This window comes from Seriola aureovittata, chromosome 14 (genome assembly GCF_021018895.1).
Source record: "Seriola aureovittata isolate HTS-2021-v1 ecotype China chromosome 14, ASM2101889v1, whole genome shotgun sequence".
NCBI lineage: Eukaryota > Metazoa > Chordata > Actinopteri > Carangiformes > Carangidae > Seriola > Seriola aureovittata.
In genome coordinates this window covers 5979775-5998023 of record NC_079377.1, presented here as the reverse complement: position 1 = coordinate 5998023, position 18249 = coordinate 5979775, and the positions used below count along the sequence as shown (strand labels likewise).

Here is an 18249-nt window from a genome sequence, read left to right as displayed (position 1 = left end):
GCTGTCTTTTCTCATTCATGATAAGACTATTTTGCAATTCCTTTTTTGTAAAACTGGAAGAAAACAAAAATATCCACATTCTCTGTCTTTCCATGAATGTTCGCTGTTTTACACTTTACACTTGTTTCTAATTGAGTCAGACATGCTAACATGAGCTGAGTTCTGGGGCATTTTGGCAACACCTTCAAGAGAGATCTTCCACCATATTGTTAACACTAAACATAAGCATTGACTCAGGCGTAACCAAATATGTAGACAGCTGCTGAGTGGGTCCAAACTCCCTGCTGCCTACATATTTGGAACGACTTCTTCCAATTAAATATTGTGAGTCAATACCCAACCCTGAATGTTTCCTGAATTTCCCTGTGCATCTTCGGTATGACCTGGTTTCACAAACCACTGGGCTGTGACATCATGGTGAAGAAATGGACCACGCTCCAGGGTTAAAATGCCATACTAACCTTTCAACTGTTCAGAGGGATACATTATGGATCTATTTAGAGCCTGGTGGGAGGTGGTGGGAGGGAATATGGCAGAGGGATAGTAAGGGGAAGAGCAGTCACAAAGAGACTCGGAAAAAATAGTGATGGTGTGCTGTAAATAGAGTTCTATACTGTCCAGAGAGTAAAAACAAAACAAAATGGTTGAGGTATTGAGTTTAGAAGGAGAAAAAAGCAGCACTCTTTTATTTTCAGCCCCTGAAAGGTTAAAAGTACACTGGGGGCTGAATAATGCATCTTCACTTCTAACACCAGCTGTCCTCACATGGACACACACACAAAACACAGCAATGCAGTATGTGTTCCAGTCGGAGGATGCTGATATCCCACAAATTAGTCATATCATCATCTCCAATCCTAATTTGAGCTAATTTTCGTGAAGTGTTTACTATACAAACGTATTCTGTGTGCACGAACCAAAAGAAAGAAGATTCATATTAAATCACTGTGCACAAAAAGACACAGATAAAACATCTTCATATAGGAATCACTGTAGCATTGCTCTCCGACCACAGGAAGAGATATAAAACTTTAGCACTGCGAATTGTGCTTGCGCTGAAGCAAAGCATGTATGACACTGCATTTAAGTGTGTGTTTAAGGTGAGAGGAAATGGACACTGTGGCCTAGTTCTTTCCCCTTAACAGTCCTGATTTGAGGCAGAGGCAGGACACGTGTTCTGGCCCAGATACACCTGACTTCTGTTAGTCCTCACAGGTATTTAGGGCAGAGCTATATATTCAGTTCACTTGTCAAGTGTACACTCACATGATGCCTCAGCCCCAACCCAATTTTCAAAACCCCGAACATTGTTGAACACCGTTTTTTCTAAGTCTGTGTGGTCTGCTGAGACGCATCTATTTCACCACCTGTAAGTAGCGGTGTGATTGTTTTTAAAGACCCATGATCTACAGAGTGATGGAGATGTGTTTGCATACACACTCCCCTGGGGGTATAATGGGCAGCTGCAAAGGAGGAGTCTGTCAGATTTATAGAGTATTTATAGAGAAATATTTCAGTGGCCAGTCAGTGTGGCACATTTGCACATTTCAAGAATGAGAACATGGATGTGTGTGTTTGTGTGCCACCACTGAGTCATTGTCTTTGCATGTGCATGTGCATAAATATCGTGATTACTATCGGCTTTCTGCAGTAATTTGATTTCTCATGTAAATTCAGTTTTCTTAACAGGGGCAAGGGACTGAGAGAAACCTGGTTAACATGGCTTGATTTCTGCTGGCAAAAATTATTTTCAACCACGTGTGACAGAAACTGTTTCTTACTGGATTTTGAGGAAGACTTCAGACAGGGAAAATATTGCTTTCAGCTGCAGGATGAAAGGGAAGATTGTTATAAGTAGTGGTGCATCCTAGTGTCCCAAATAATTAAATCCAAAGCCCTTAGATAACAAAATGTTTATGGGTAGAGGAGGAATCTGATTTTACAGGGTTTTACAGTAACATGGACGTAATCACATTTCTCTGACTTCCTGCTTTAACCTGATTTCTCTCAATAACCTTGTTTCTTGTGCGCACGTAGACATAATGTGTGGCAAACTTTCTGGCAACACAAGTGAGCTCAAAGCTCCGCATTAAGAAGTAGACTGGTAGTGGGTGGTGTGGCATTCTGACTTCAAAGAGGCTGACCAACAGGCTGGCAGTCCTGTCCTCATGCAGTAATATGAAGAACAGTCTCCTTCCTCTGACCTCATTCTCTCAGTTACAAATAGGCTCCTGAAAAAAATCCAATCTCTGACGGATGGGCATAAAAAAAAAAAACTAACCAAAACTAATTTAATTAACAGTTTAAAAGTTTGCATACTGAAGCAGAATCGCTGCTTTTTAAGATCTTACAACTGTATTGCTTTTCTGAAGTTAAAAAATGACATCTACTGTTATGGATCTTATTACTTTAAAGAACCTATTACTACATCCTATCATTTAGATCAATAACTCATTTGAACTGACCATCTCTAGAGCCTTACCCTGAACAGTGATTGTCCAGTCATAGCTTTGAAACTGTTACTAGGAATTGCAAGTATGTCAAGATTTGGATTTCTCACATATTGAAGTGGTGCATGGGGCTGTAGATTGTAGCAAGAGCAACATTCAGAGGGCATATATAATCATATATAAAGAGGGTTGCTTATTTTTGTTTGGCTTTTTTGTAAATTAACACAAGGCAGCCCTAAAGAGGCAGACAGCAGCCCCTCTTCGAGGGATTGAACAACTACAGAGCAGTTATCTATCTCTTACAGTGTTCAGAGACTCATAATAAAATTTGCGTTGTTGACACTGAAAACCTGTATAGGCCTACTTTTTTCCACACAGAAAATCCACAGGAATCGATAAGGGAATTGATAAAGAATCGGGTCAATAAGCAGAATCAATAATGGCACTGGTATCAATAAAATCTTATCAATTCTCATCCCTACTTCCAAGACAAGCTGCAATCTTTAGCATGTCAAGCTAATTAGCTAACTACCTACACTAGTAACAAAGAGTTAAGCTACTTGTGAGGCCAAGTAGAATATCACTATAGTAACTACATCAGTTTGTGGGGTTACAGGTTACATTGAAATAAACCCCATTCATTACTCTACTAGTATTACAGTAGAACACTAATATATCTGTAAGCTATCAGAGGTCAAGCTAACATTAGCGGCTCTGTCCCTCCATTATTAGGATTTGGGAAAGTTTACACTCCCGCAACCCCTGCTGAGTGCATACATCATTACTTCTTATATGGGAAAATAAGAAGTTGTAGGGCTTAGTACAACCCCCGCCTAATTTTCACCCAGGAAAAACCCTGTTTTAGAATGATATATAGTGATCAAGTCCATACACACCCCTTTTACAGGGTTTCAAAACAAGATAGCTTGAAAAATTAAAAGGCAGTTTGAGTGGCAATTTCACCAAATTCATATAACTAACACTCGATTAATTAGCTAGCAAGCTACAGCTGCCAGCAAAATGTCAACCTCCATCTTATTTCAAGGACACATTGAATTTTGAATGCTAAATCTTCCACTGTTATCACTGTACACTATATTTGTATATTTGTAATTGAAAACTGAAGAGGCTTCCTAGGCGAATAGTCAATAATCCCCCTGTAATATTTTCCTTTTCATTAACTGAAAAGGAAGTAATTAACCAAAAAGGTAAAGCCTATACACTTGAATGTCTATAGAACCAACCAACCAGACTACTATTCTAAAGAAAATGGAAATCCATTTGACATAGAAACATTGCAGGGACACTGAGATTATCTGAGAACTGGTTTTAATTAGTTTCTATGGGCAAAACTGTCTGGGCTGCTGCCAAATGAAACATGGAAGCCCAGGGTTTGTCTCACTACACTGCACAGAGGCCTCCCTACAAATACAGTCAGACACTACACACATACACACACGCTCCCCCTGCATAATGAATGGGTTTATAAACTACAGAGAGTTTACATCTGTCATTCTGTCAAGCAACTTGTGTTGACTTTGTGATTTGCGATCCGAGTTTTTATCCTCTGCGATCCAAGTTATTTGCTACGAGGTTGCCTGAGCATGGGCACAGTGAAAATGTACTTACAGTTTCATTCAGGTTTCCCGCAGGAATTGTCTTGGCGAGAGTGCTGCCTCTCGTCTCTCCAACATGAATCTGGTTCAGTAATCGAAGTGGTGGGAATGAGCTGAGGGCGGGCTGAGAGCAGTAATGTATTTCTCCATAAAAGAACTGTACGACCACAGAGCCAAAATATTAAACTAACCTAACTACTGCTGCAACAGTGCCTATGGCTGACACTTTCGTTTGCTTTATTAGATGCTCCTTTTATCAGTTCCAGTCTTGCATTTGCCAGCAACAAAGATGAGTGGATTTATGGTCAACAATAAAGCTCTGTGTACTTACTCCCTTTGTAGAGGTCAGCACTTGCCTGACCTCTACAAAAACAGCAGAAATAAAAGACAGAACAATCAGCAGGTGTGAAAGAATCCACGTAGACACTCTTCCTCCCTCCCACCCCACATCAATTGTGTTCCCCTTGTCCTAATCCCTTCCTCCCTGCACAGAAACAGGCACAGGCACAAACACCTCAACAAGCAAGAGAGCCCTTTCTTCCCTCTGTTGTCACCTCAGCATCAAGCTGAGCTCGTCTCTTTGAAGACGGCTTCACTCTGGCACTGGAGCTGCTACCACTGTCATCACCTGCACATCACCTGAAGCAAACAAGGTTACATAAGACTGGAGTGATGGACAAAAAGCATACGCGAGGCACTGTGAGCTGCTTTTATGAGATTTGTATCAAAATAAAAAAGCAACCAGTTGGGAAAAATTGACCCTCACAGTGTGACTAAATGCACACCAGGTCTTCTTCATAACAACACATTTTGACATGTCACAGTAGGAAAACCACAGGTGTAAATAATGAAATTAATGATGGCTAAATTTCATTTGGCTTTTTCAGTTTCAAGGTGCTGGCACTGTTGGAGCTGGCTCACTGTCACACTGTCATGACTCACTGGGACACTTGCTGTGAAAAGGCCTACGCTGTCAACAGTGGCAGTGGATGCAGTCAGTCAGATGTAAAAACACTGTCAGATGTGACCTGCCAGCAGTTTGTCATTACTACCATTAAGTGGCCAACTATGCTGTTAAATTTAAATACAACACCAATTTTAAATGTCATGATGATACTGGAATATCACTGACAAATAGACTGAAGTGTGCCGACTGCGCATGCTCCAGATAACAAAATGGATTCTTGTTTTAAAGAGAGATTGTGGGAGGAGATCCTGCTTTATCCTCATTTATATGATTCTTCTTTAAAAAATATACAAAGACAGCCAAATGGCACTGAACTCCTGGCCCTATTTTGCTACTCTTACCGAGCCGTTGTTTTCTCTGTTTAAATTCTTCTTCTACAAGTCTCAGATCTTCAATTTACAGCAACTGCTTTCAGTACTTTAACTTACTGGAATTTTAGTTTTTACAGTTTTTCCAATTTAATTGCCACTTCCAGCTCAATTCATCGACAACACTTCAACTGACATTTCAACCTCTTTCAGTGCCTGGATTTCAGCTTCACATGAACCTGTGAGTGCTCCTCAGTCCTTTTCAATTTTGAGTGGTAAGAGCACTCACATTTTCAACCAATACCTCAGCTTTACTCGGGACTCAGTGATTATATCATATCTGACACTTTCAGGTTTTTCAGAATTTTAACTTGGAGTGGGCGATCTGGCCGAAATATCATATCACAATTTTTTAGGTAGAATAACGATCTCCGATCTGAATCCCGGGTCTCCCCACAGATTTAATTGAACTCGTGATCACATGACTAGTTGTGCATATGGTTGCCCTGATACAAAGCATGTCACTTCAACTCAGTCACACGTTTTTTTTTAGTTCATATGGAGTATTTGTTTGGACATCACTGTTATTTATCTATGAGGTGCTATAAGTAAGTATTTTTCTCTTGGTGGAATGAACATAACGGTACACACGAGACACCAAGCTCACCGAGGCTGCAAGGTAGAACAAGGACTGCCGTCTCCAGCTGCGGTTAGTGGGCTAGAGGTTTAACAGTTAACAATGGGCTGGTTAGCAGCGACTGAACTTTTAAAATTAAATATCTAAATATAGAAACGTTTTATTGACTCGATCTGTCCAATTCATCTGAAAAGTAGATCACATGCCAAAGTAAGATCGTCCATGATAAGATTATCAGTGTCCACCTAATTTCAACAGTTTGAACTGCTAATTTTCAGCTGTGACCATGGAAAACATTTGTCAGAAATTTTAGCCTTTCCTGTTTTACGTGATTCTATTCATGTAAAAATAGAACACATTTGTGATTATTCTATTAATACCACATACAGTATAGAAGCCTGGTTTTGAATTTATTGTAAATAACTGAGCCCATTATTACAAATTTATTTCTGAAATTGATGACACTTTGGTAGATTAAATGTAACTCTCATATTACAAATGTGAAGTTTCTACAATGGAAATACTCAACAGTCGGAACTGTGGCCACACTCTGCGATCAGATGATACCGCAATATGACCACGGCAGTATTCCCCACCTATTGCGTTACTGCTAAGGCCAATTACAGTGGACCTCCGCTGTGGCAAGTGGCCAGTAGCTGCAGGCAGCCATGAAGTTGAGTTGAATAAAGAGAGTGGGAGAAATAGAGAGTCTGTAACAGAGATGAAAGAAAGTGAGCGCCTCAGTACTCAGTGCAAGTAATCAGCCATCTCACTCTGCATCTATCTTTATCCTCAACCAAATCTGCTTTCATTGCCTCATATACTTATCCTTGACGGGAAGAGTAGTCACGCACACACTCAGACATTCAGGCACACACACACACACGCGCCTACACAAAGAACAGAAGTTTATTGTCCACAGAAGTGGAAATTTGCCTTTGGCTTAACAAGGAAGATCAAATGGATTCAACAATATAACAACACAATAAACAGACAAAACAATTAACAGCATCTTCTGCATGCACAATCACGCACACATTTTTGCATACTTTCTAAATCCTTTGGAGCAAAAACAACAAGTGCGCCAAGTCCACACCCATACTGGATTAAAGCAGGCATTTGTCAATTTCTGCACTCTCTCCTGAATACTGTAGCACATTCACAACAAGTACCCTCTTTCAAAAAGCAACAAGCCAGTGCTGTTCTTGGTTTAGATGAGGACTTGGACAGAGTGAAGTGCTCCTTTGTCTGGAGCATGGCCAATAGTTAAACTAAACAATGTCTACACTCAGTCATTCACGTCCTACTGTGTTAACAACTTGTGGAGTAATTTTACTCAGTTACAGTGCGGCTGCAATTGGTGATTGTTTTCTTTATTGGCTAATTCATTTAAAATTTTTTTCCACCGAAAGGATTCATTATTTTGTTCATAAAATTAGAGAAAAATATTGATGAATACTCACAAGAGGTTACAAAAGCAAAGTGTTATGGGCTTGCTGCTTATGAAAAAAAATCAAGTGACTTCAGGCATCTAAAAAATTATCAAATTAAACAATCTGAGAGGAGAATTTTCACTTTTAAGTCTTTGTTTTAGCTCATCCAGTGATAAAGGGATCCAAACTGCTTCCTTTTAAAGTAACAGTCCAACATTTTACATTCACTTTGTTGCCAATAAGTAGATGTCTTTGCAGTAAATATGAAGCTATCTCAATTAGTTACCTTAAATTAGCAGAAAGACTGGGAACAGAGGGATACAGTCCGGCTCCATCCACAGATAACACACTCTGCCTGCCGGCACCCCTAAAGCTCACTGATTTACATGTTAAATTGTGTTTGTATGATCCATACAAAAACAAAGGGTAAAAACAACATAAGGTGATTTTTATGGGGCATTATGTGCCTGACCATTTCTCTACTAACCATAAAACCAACCTTTGGTTGTGAGAGCTTTCCTGCTGTTAAGGAAATGCTGTTACCATTGGACAGAACAAGGACGGAGCTCTGTCTTTCAGTTAAATTAAGCTAACTGGATGCTGGTATCTTCAAATATACCAGACATATATGAGCTATATCAGCTAATGCTTGGCAAGAAAGCAAATTTATAACCAAATTTCAAACTATTTCTTTGAAAAGTACACAAGCCAAAAAGCTTGGATACCACTTGTACAGGATGTGGTAGTTTCTGAAATTTAACATTTACTAATTTAGTAGCCAAAGAGAAAAAAGAGACTACACTTTCACCACCATTTATCTACCACTGACTTTTATTCATCTCTCACCCTGACTGCTGTTATTTCAGTGTGTTTCAGTGAGAAAAGCAATGCAGCGATGATCAGGATGTGCACCTCAATCAATTCCACAGCCTTCCTTTGCTAATCAAACTATTTGCCAAAAAAGCCCTTTTGGCAGCTACGCTTGGACATCAACCTGACCACTTGATTATGTTTGCAGCCTTTTGAGCCAAACGCTGCTCTAATATTACTGCCTAATGTAGGCCATATGCTGTTTTCCAAGAAGCCAAGAGATACTGTTTCTAAGAGACCTGAAAGGCTGCAAGAGACATCTATAGTCTAAGTCAGCATCCACAGCGCAGTGCACCGTGGTTTGCTCAGACTATTATCAGTGCTAGGCAACTCTTTGAAAGATGAGCAAGGTGAAAGAGAAGCAGCTGGTTTACAAAGGCTGTGTAGAATCGGTGTTTCACAAGTGTTCAAGGTGATCGGATTGACAATAACAGTTGTTTCTTTCCAAGGCATATGTGCCCAGCACATACTGTTCACTACTTGGTCAGCAGAAGATCATTTCATTGATGCATAAAAGGGACGCACTCTAGATTACATGTAATGACATCAAATGCACCTTGGCACCAAAGAACAAATCTAACCTCAGTCTATGGATCGTAATGTTGGTTTTGACAAAATGTAACTATCATGACCATGATGATGCTGATGAAGTAACTCACACTATGGCCAAGATAATTTCCCTAAGCCTCAGTACATGAATTTGGACTTTGATCACCTGCTCAATGAAAGGGTGAGGGCATACCACTTAGGGCTGTAGGACCACTCCTGTTCTTTTCAATAACCGCTCCTCTCAATTAGTGCTGGACACTTTTCTTGAAGGCTACTGACAAAAAGCTGTGAGCTTGGGTTTATCCTTGTATGCAATACAAAACACAAACACAAACACACACACACACACACACACACACAGAGAGAAGCCATATGATCATATCCCTGCAGAGAAATGACCTCATTTACTCAAGTTTCGCCTGTAACTTGGCCAGCACACTGATGACAGCTCTGTAGCAACAGTGGATTTCTGCAGAAGTCTATCACACAGATTCTGTGATTCAATACTAAGCTTATGGATTTCACTCCCAAGAGGCTTATTTCCCATACACTGACAACATATCATGAATTAACGTTACTTCCATGCATGACACTAATCTTGCCTTAATTATGCAATTAGCTCTCTGTCTTCAAATAGTCCCTATTTCAAAGGGTTCATTCAGGCATTAATGTATTTTCTCAGGTTTTTTTTTTTTTTTTTTTTTTTTTTAACAGTGACAGAGTGGTAGTGCTACACATTTTCCCTTGTGAGAATGATCTTTACTTTATCTGCACATGAGCTAATTTGAAGCAGGAACTTTATATTCTGTCAGTGTTCGTTAAGTAGGCGTTCGTGAGTGTGATGAAAATACCAATTTTGAGGATGCTTGGCTTTTTTATTATCGCCTCTGGAAAATAAAACTGACAGACAGTACAGGCGTCTGTTAGTCAGAAGTTGGACTTCACGCCCACAACATTTCCAAGACTTTCAAACACCACCTTTGTTGAATAAAAGGAACATAATTTTTCGTTTAGGATAAACTACAACAGCCTAAACAGCAAGTGCTCCTCTGTCGAAGTAGCAACTTTCAAAACTTTGGTAGCGTTGGTGTCACATGCTAGTGCTAACTTGAAAGATGCAGTAAAATAAGAACACTGTAAATTACACATTGATATGAACAGGGAGACTAACTGTTGGCTACAAGTCCTACATGTCTTTTAATTCTAGGTAGGTTCTTGGGAAACCCGCGTTTACTTTTCAATCACTTACCATCTTCCTTTTCATCGAAAACTGGTCTCTTTGAAGAACTATTGGCTCCCATCCTCTTCTTCCACTTGCCCCAGTGAAACATTGATGCTCAGATTGCATTCCTTGCCTCTTGAAGAGAAACTACAGCTCTGTGTTGGACACCCTCCTCAAAAGACAGTATGAATAACCACACATTTCACCAAAACCGTGTCCGTTATTTCGCTTTACTTATCCGTTATTTAATTCTGCCGAAAATTTGAGCACCGCCAGTTAAAGTCTTTCAACACCAGGAGAGAGCAAATGTAGCAGGTACCGACGGACTACCAAATATCTTAAAAGAAAAACTGTTCAGTTTGTTACTGCTGCAGGTTAATGTAATCACTCGGCACTGGTATTGTTCAGTTGTCTTCCGTAGCCTACCAGCACAAACCGACAGACTTATGTTTGTCGGGGCTGTGAGTAAAAGCTACGTCGACTTTTACATAGTTAGCTAAAACGAAACAGGAAGTCAAGCTATTTGGCATTGAAAATAAAAGCGTAGACACAGGCTATTATACTGAAATCACTGAGGTCACCTCAAATCAGCAGCCACTGATGGTGGCATCATCTAGATCAATTTAAGAATTTAGAATGCCAACAGTAGGCTACATGAACTTCGATTAATAGATAGATCAATTAAATTGATTAAATTATTTACGTTAAAGCTGTTAATAGTCCAATTTCAGTCAATTTAGATTACAAATGAATATTATAAATCATCACTAAAGCAATATGAGGTGCAAAATTGATTTAACAGTGATTAAATGCAGTCTTGACAAAATAAACATTTACATATATGTTTGAGGGAATGAGTATGATTTCAGTCACATACTCTGTAGCCTATATAAAAAATAACACGTTTTCTACTATGGCATGCATCTAGCCTACATAACATGTAAGTGCCCTGTAGCTGAACAGAAAAAAAAAAAAGTTTTGATTTATATCCTTCAAAAAAATCATTCTAGTGCAGTGTAATCGTTGTTTTTGTGTTTTTACTGTAAACATTTGCTCAGGAGACTTTTATATTGAAAGTAAGAACCGGAAGTTCCCCATTTGGTGTTCTGACTAACTTGACGCTTGTGAGAGTAGTGTGACAGTTGCTGGCCAGTGACTGTAGTCGACGTAGCTCTGTATCACACACTGTCATGCATATCAACACATAAGGACCAGCCTCTGTAGGTGAAGCCAGGATAGCTCAGTACAAACGGCAGTGTTGTCATCTCTTGTTACCAGCAGAGAACTGCTACTATCCCCCAGCCTAAATGAACCTCAGTGAATTGTTCCACAATCTCATTAGAAGATGGATGGGTGGTGCCGGATCACTGAGGGGGAAAAAGGATTTAACACTTTGTCTTCAATCTGCACACCAACATTATTTACTCCTGTTGCTGCCCAGTTACACCACTGCACATTACAAAGTATGACATCTGTAATGTTGTTTCTTGTAGCCTTGGTATTGACCTGTTCACCTTTACAAAGTATTGATACATTTTGCAAATTTAATTCAAGAAAGTCTGGTTGATATAATATGAATGCAGTTCGCCTTGTTTGCACGTGGACAGTTGCCGTAGTCAGTGTTGAGCGCGTTGCTATGGTTACGCCGTCAAACTCGTGGGGCGGTAGCTAAAACTTAGCATAACATTTTCCTATTTCTTTTTTTTTTCTTCTTCTTTTTTTATGAGTTGTTTCTTTTGAGAGGACGCTGAGTGTGGTTCACGAGTTTACGCATATGTTCACTCAAATAACAGGTACGATAATACGGCGGTGGTTAATGTTAAAGGGCGGTCAGTAGTAAAATAACTATTTGCTAATGTTAGCTAACGATAGATAGCAGCAGAGAGTGAATAGCTAACATCTGCCTCTAGGCAAGCTAAAACCTCAGGTAAAAGTATTCTGCAGTTTAAACAAAACCTGTCCATTGAATTTGACATTTACACAGACTTTCTTGTTTTCAACCACAGGGAGGGAAATGCCAAAGAAAAAAGACTCCTGAACACCCTGGACAACATCTCTGCATCACTTCTACAATGTCTTCCCCTGAGGAGAATGAGGAGATCCCAGACCTGCAGCGAAGCTATGTCTTTGGGAACAGTATTGTCAAACCACAGACCCCCCACTTTATGCCTGAGGATGCTGAGCCACAGGAGCTTGGTGAACCCTATTCAACAGAGACATTGTGTCTGAGCAGAACTAAGCTAAAACATGTTTCGGAAAGTATTTTGAAAAGTAACACACTAAAGGTCAGTTTCAACTTTATTGTGCATTTGTCAACCTCTACACACCCAGCTGCATACTGTATGCTGCAGTAGTTTTCAAGCAAAAAATCCTTCCACTAAAACATTAGGCCAGCATTATAAGATCTATGTTTAATTTATTTTTCTGCATTATCTATTAATTCTAACTGCACATTGTATCATCTTCAGTATTTATATCTTGAAGGCAACCAGATATCCAGTATCACAGGTTCATTGTTCATCAACTTGCCCAGCCTGCAGTGGCTGGACCTCAGAAATAACCAAATTGTGTCGCTCCCTGCTGAAATTGGCTTGCACAGGTAGGCTACTTATGCAATTGCTCTTTGAAATATATGTTGTTTAATTCCAAACCCCAAGGCCACTATGGGAGTATGGTATGCTTATTTGTCACATTTCAGAACATTTTTTGATCAGAATATTTCTATTTTAGAGTGTTCTGTTAAGTAGCATATGCTCTGAAAAATAAATATATGATTCCAAATTGTGGCAAAGGAGATTAACATTAATATTTTATCTGGGTTTGACTAAAGCATATCTTGTACAATTTCCCCCAGTTCATTTTAGGATTAAACATGCATCTTGATCAAGGCATTGCCCTTGCAATCATCTAATGAGCTATTATTTGGTTCATTTAGGTCTCTGAAAACATTACTACTAGAAGGGAATCCTATCTCAGAACTTCCACCAGAGTTGGGTGAGTTGTGTTCAGTCACCTCTACCAGTGAGCAGTGTCTCTGCTCTTTGAAATGACAAGTTGTTTCATCAGTTTCAATAAGCCTGACTGGCAGCAAATTAAAATCTAGATTACGTGTGATGAATAACTAGTAGTTACTAATAGAAAAGACATACAATATGGATTAAAATGTTTTGCTTTCCTCTTAGTTGTTATCACTGAAGCTTATTACTGCACTGTTGCTTGCATTAAAGTAATGAAGGTAATGGAGGTATGTACACCAAGTGAGCTTCATCTACTGATGCATTCATTGCAAAATAATCTGGATAAGAGTGTCAGCTGAATGCCAAAGTGTATGCTGTAAACATAATGATTCATTATTTACCTTTTTCCAGGAAATGTGATTACCCTGAGAGGCCTGAACCTGAGGAACTGCCCTATCACTTTCCCTCCACAAGACATTGTGCACCAGGGTATCCAGGGCATCCTCCAGTACCTGAGGAGTGCCATGGTGAAGCGACAAGTTAGCATGAGGAAGGCCCCTGCAGGTGAATCAAAGGCAACTTAACTTTGAACAGGGCAGCAGCAAGGTGTTCAGTATGCACATGCATCCTAGCCATCTGCTCTTTTTGACAAAGATAGGACGGCTGGCCACAAAAATAGCTCCAAGCCCTGCTACCGCTTCACTGGTGTGACTCCTGTTCCCTTGGAGACGGCGCGTGCCACGCAGCTGATTCTTCTTTTCTTTTTTTTTGACACCCCTGTTCCAGCTCTGCAATATTTTTAGCCAGATGAAAATGATCAATAACCTGTGGGCTCTAAACAGGAGCTTTCTGTCACTAAGCACTGTCTAGAGATAATCACTGTGAGAAGCCCAAGACAGCCCTCCACAGGAGAGTCTGCTGCTGCACAATGAGCAGAGCCAAACCCCTCGATCAAAGGATTAATCTCCCTGCCCAAAAGGTTATTAACAAAGACAGGCCTCTGGTCTCCATGGGGGGGAATCTCCTTTCCTTTAATTGGCTCAGAGTAAAAGTTTATCAAATTTGAATATACACCATTCATTTATTTAGTCTGTTTGAGTCTAATTATAATACATGTGGGTAAAAGTTACATTCAGCCATTTATTGTTTAATTCACTCAAAACTTCTTGACCACATATTCTGCTCTGCCTTCCACATACAGTAGATGTTTAGTGAGGAATGTTTTACCTGCTATTATTGGTTGTGTGAATTTGCTCATAAAAAGCTGATAAATCTTTGCCTACATAATTGGGAAAGAACTCTTGGTAATCAACTAGTTATCTGTACTTCCACTATAGCCACTGTAGCTGTAGACTGCAGTGTTATGGCTGGTGTTGGCTGCCCCCACATCACACTTGTATCTGCCATGGTTTTTTCATTGGTAGAGTTGCCAGTGGTGGAGAAGCTCCAGCTGTCAGAGCTGATGGGGTCCAGTGTGGAGGAGCAGGATGAGTCAGTGGATGAGGATGAGCTGCAGAGGTTTAAGGAGCTGAAACAAAAGATGATCCTACTGGACAGTGCTGAGCTAGGTTCAGTAGCACAGGGTGATAGAAACCTGAAGTCATGTCTTCATCCTGTTATCAAAAGGTAAGTAAAGTAAAGGTATTAGGATGAAAAGAATAAGAGATTTTTGAAGTGAAAATTCTTAATGTTAAATTGTTTGACATTTTGAGATACGTGTTTATTTGCTTTCTATAAAAGAGTTTGACGAGAAGATTGATCCACTATTACCTCTGTACAATATAAAGTCTAAGCCAGGAGACTTTTAGAACAGCATAAAGACTGGAAACGGGGAAACATGGTTGCAAAATCTGCCTGCCGACACCTCTAACCTCATTAATGATTAAATTAATTATATACATACAAGCATATTTTTAACTATACACATACAAAAGTGTAAAAATAAAATGTCACCATTTTATGGGGGTTTATGTGCCAGACTGTTTCTTAGCTGGAACCAGTAAGTTAGTCAAGTCTCCATGGGGTTCCAGACAACTGGGATATATTCACACAGAACCCCCTGATGGCAGATGTTTTTACATTGCAGTTTTTAAACTGTTTGAACAAGCAAGCAAGATATAAATTGTTATTAATTAGCTTCATGTTTGTTGTTGGGTAGGGTTAGGGTTAGGGTTGAGAGCAGAACTATTACTCTTCTAATCTCACTCTCTGCCAGAAAGTGAATAAGCGTATTTCCCCAAATGTCAAGCTATTTCTTTAAAAAAAAGTTGCACATGTAAAAAATTATAACAATCTTGTTAATCTTGCTAATTGCTCCTACCATTGTTTTTGCACAATGGATCCACGCAGCAAATATCTGTTAGGCATAATTCATTTGCACCTGTTCAGATATCTAATGCAGTAAAAGTGCTATTTGCTATCAAATAGTGGGACAGGGGAGGTGAATTTGTTTTGTTTCAGTGGAAAACTTAAGTGCTGAGGTCTAGAGTTGTGGTGGAGGGCAAAGTACATGGCATGGTGCCTTGGAAAAGAATAACACTTTTTAATGACTTTCTCCACAGAGGAGACCAAGTGATAAAAATCTCCCAAGCTATCTCCACTAGGACTCAGAGTTCAGGAGAGCAATAAAATAAAGTATTTTGTTTCAATTTATTTGTCAGAAAAAAGGCAACTACCAAGGCCGGTATAATTCCTGAGCTTCGCCTGTTTGACACTCAAGACTGGAAGAGGCCAGAAGAGAGGAAACAGGCTGCGATGAAAGAGCTGAAAGAGAAACAGGCTATTCTCGAGCAGAGGAGAAAGTAAGCTGATTTCTGCCTTAAGGCTTTCAGTTCAGTATAGTATTGTAAGTACCCTGTTTCTGTCCTACTACATTTTCACCATTGAATGGATGAATTACAGAATATTTAGGACTGGTAATACCACATGTAAGGCAGAATGTTATTTCATAGAGCAGAGCTACACTGTATCTAACTGGCGTTTGTCCAAGTGACCAACGGTAAGGGATCAATATTATGTCCACTATATAAAAACAGAGGAACAGTCAATGTTTACAGACCTTTTTGCAACCATTTAGAAACATTTGCCTTAGAGCCATTGCCCTTAACATAAATCTATTACAGTGCATTGTTATCTTGGATCTTGGTCTCCTTTAGAAGCCAAGAGATTCTTCGGAACTGGCGCACACAAGCCAAGTTCACACAGGAGAAGAAAATGTCAACGCGCAAGCAGAAGAAGAATGAAAGACAAAAAAAATCAGAGGTATGTGTGGAATAGATCAACTAAATGTCCACCTGCCAACATGCCAACCACAAGGAGGCAGTAGAGTATCACCTCTGTCACACTGGCTAGAGGACTATAACAACAGATATGAAATCACTACAAGATAAATCACTTTAATGTTCTTGAATGGATTTTCAGGGAAGTATCATAACAAGAATCAGTGTCAGTGATCCTTAATGATGATGTTGGTGCTGTTGAAGGCAGCAACAGATGCAGTGCCTGTGGTGGAGCATGTTGCACCAGTGATAACACAGCAGCAACACATACATGCAGGCATGCACACTCTGTAGACATATGCAGAGGGATGGTTTTCAGTAATTTGACTGTCAGCTACATTTCTATACTTGTAGCTGAAGAGTATCTCATAATTTTTCAATGCATTCAACCAGCAACATCAGTGTAAGTATTCACTGAAAAATATAATAAAAAACAAGCCCATTTGGGTAGTTTAACACAAGGATGTTGTTTTATTGCAGCTGTGGCTATAGGCTGTGTTTGTAGGATGTGTCACAACATTCTCATCCTATATGAACACAAGCTCTGCACTCAAGAACAAAATGTTGTTGTACATGATAATAAACAACTCCACTGTCTGTTATAGGAAGCAGAGGCAGATTTAGAACCTGATGTGGAGGAAAGCAGTGATACTCTGCAGAGGCAGATGTCCACCATGTCCATCAAAGAGTGTGAGGAGACAAGGTACATGGGAACTCTGGATGGGCAAAATACTTATACTGTCTACTACAGACCAAAAATGTACAAAAACATCCACAACATCCTAAAACCTAAACCATTATTAGAATGAGAATTGCCCTGGGATGTTTGTTTAGTTTGTCCTGTTAGCTTTGTCACTGAATTTTTATCTCCATCTCCTTATTTTTGAAGGGTCCTCTTATCACAGTGGAGTATAATGGTTTATACTTATATAATCTCATCAATTTAATTAATGAAAATTGTACTGCACATACTCAAATGTTTAAAAGTATTCATCAAATGACATTTTGCATGGTTTGCAATTGTGAGCGATGCAGATGCAGGCAGAAAGCTAGAGACACCTAGTGGAGAAAGAGAGACATACACCCATCATAGAACATCAGCAGTTTCCTTTGTTCTTCTTAAACAATATTATGTCTTTGATAGAACAGATAAACCAGATTAGATAGCACACCGTAGTCTTTTTTGTTTTCATTGATATAATAAATCTTAATTGAGGAGAAAACTATTAGTCACAGGCTTGCATTTTTAATCAGATGTCTACCATCCATAAAGACTATGATCTGAATATTCAGTCTTTTGGTTTGAAATTTTCCAGATCGGCCCGTGAGCTAGAGCGGCAGATCCGTGCCCAGGTTGAGAAGATGCAGGAGAGACGCAGGAATCCCAGGGGCACAACCAGCGAGCAGATGGCAGCGGCAGAACAAGATGTGGAAGAGGTCAAACCTATACCTCATTATTCACACAACTGATCCATATTGAACTCCTACAATATTGATCTGAATTTGTTTTTGTTGTTTTGATTCTTGTTTTTAATGACAGATGCGGAAGTTACAGAAGCGGCTTCTAGAGAGGAAGAGAAACCGAGGAAGAGATCCTGAAAATTGCTTTACTATCTTCACTGGAGACACCTGGCCGAGTTTCCTTGACAAGTGACAGGGATTATATATCCCTTCTGTTTGAGTTTGATGTTATTGATTTCATACTCAAAAGTAACTGTAAGGATGAATCCTTTTATGAATGACCATTGTAATGCTCATATATTAAAATATAGATCACAAGGCTGTTGAGAGAGTGAGTGAGTGTTTTGAAATTTACCATAGTATGATTCTTGTTGTCTTCATCTTTAAATTCTGCAAGACACTCTCCCTAATATACAAACTAGTCATGTTTGGCATTTACTTCATCTTATTAACATTTAATACCTCAAATATGTACAAAATAAAAAGGGAACTGTTGCTTAT

The 18249-nt window shown here is 39.4% G+C and overlaps 2 protein-coding genes across 4 annotated transcripts in view; one reads left to right on the top strand and one right to left on the bottom strand.

Annotated features, from left to right (window-relative positions):
* Positions 1 to 10518, bottom strand: part of LOC130181265 (serine/threonine-protein kinase 32C-like) — a 76768-nt gene extending 66250 nt beyond the window's left edge. Inside the window, exon 1 of the mRNA XM_056395261.1 lies at positions 10080 to 10518. Coding sequence (XP_056251236.1) covers positions 10080 to 10161 — 82 coding nt within the window. The 5' untranslated portion in view covers positions 10162 to 10518. The remainder of the gene's footprint in view (positions 1 to 10079) is intronic.
* Positions 10519 to 11315: 797 nt separating this feature from the next.
* Positions 11316 to 18071, top strand: LOC130181508 (leucine-rich repeat-containing protein 27-like). 3 transcript variants are annotated; one of them, XM_056395771.1, is made up of 11 exons: positions 11356 to 11515; positions 12059 to 12337; positions 12521 to 12651; positions 12988 to 13046; positions 13421 to 13573; positions 14434 to 14635; positions 15670 to 15810; positions 16165 to 16270; positions 16893 to 16990; positions 17604 to 17724; positions 17828 to 18071. In XM_056395771.1, exons 1-11 carry the CDS (start codon positions 11360 to 11362, stop codon positions 17939 to 17941), a joined length of 1560 nt encoding a protein of 519 aa, XP_056251746.1. In that variant the 5' UTR covers positions 11356 to 11359; the 3' UTR covers positions 17942 to 18071. The 3 variants fall into 3 exon arrangements, with proteins under 3 accessions (XP_056251748.1, XP_056251746.1, XP_056251747.1); XM_056395772.1 differs by lacking the exon at positions 11356 to 11515 and adding an exon at positions 11694 to 11845; XM_056395773.1 differs by lacking the exons at positions 16893 to 16990; positions 17604 to 17724; positions 17828 to 18071 and having other exon boundaries at positions 11316 to 11515; positions 15670 to 15854; positions 16165 to 16271.
* The last annotated feature ends 178 nt before the right edge of the window (positions 18072 to 18249 follow it).

Coding starts and splice junctions, on each gene's coding strand:
- LOC130181508 (XM_056395771.1), top strand. CDS start 11,360: ATGAACCTCAGTGAATTGTTCCACAATCTCATTAGAAGATGGATGGGT. Junction 14,636..15,669: donor CTTCATCCTGTTATCAAAAG/GTAAGTAAAGTA, acceptor TTTATTTGTCAG/AAAAAAGGCAACTACCAAGG. Junction 16,271..16,892: donor AAAGACAAAAAAAATCAGAG/GTATGTGTGGAA, acceptor TGTCTGTTATAG/GAAGCAGAGGCAGATTTAGA.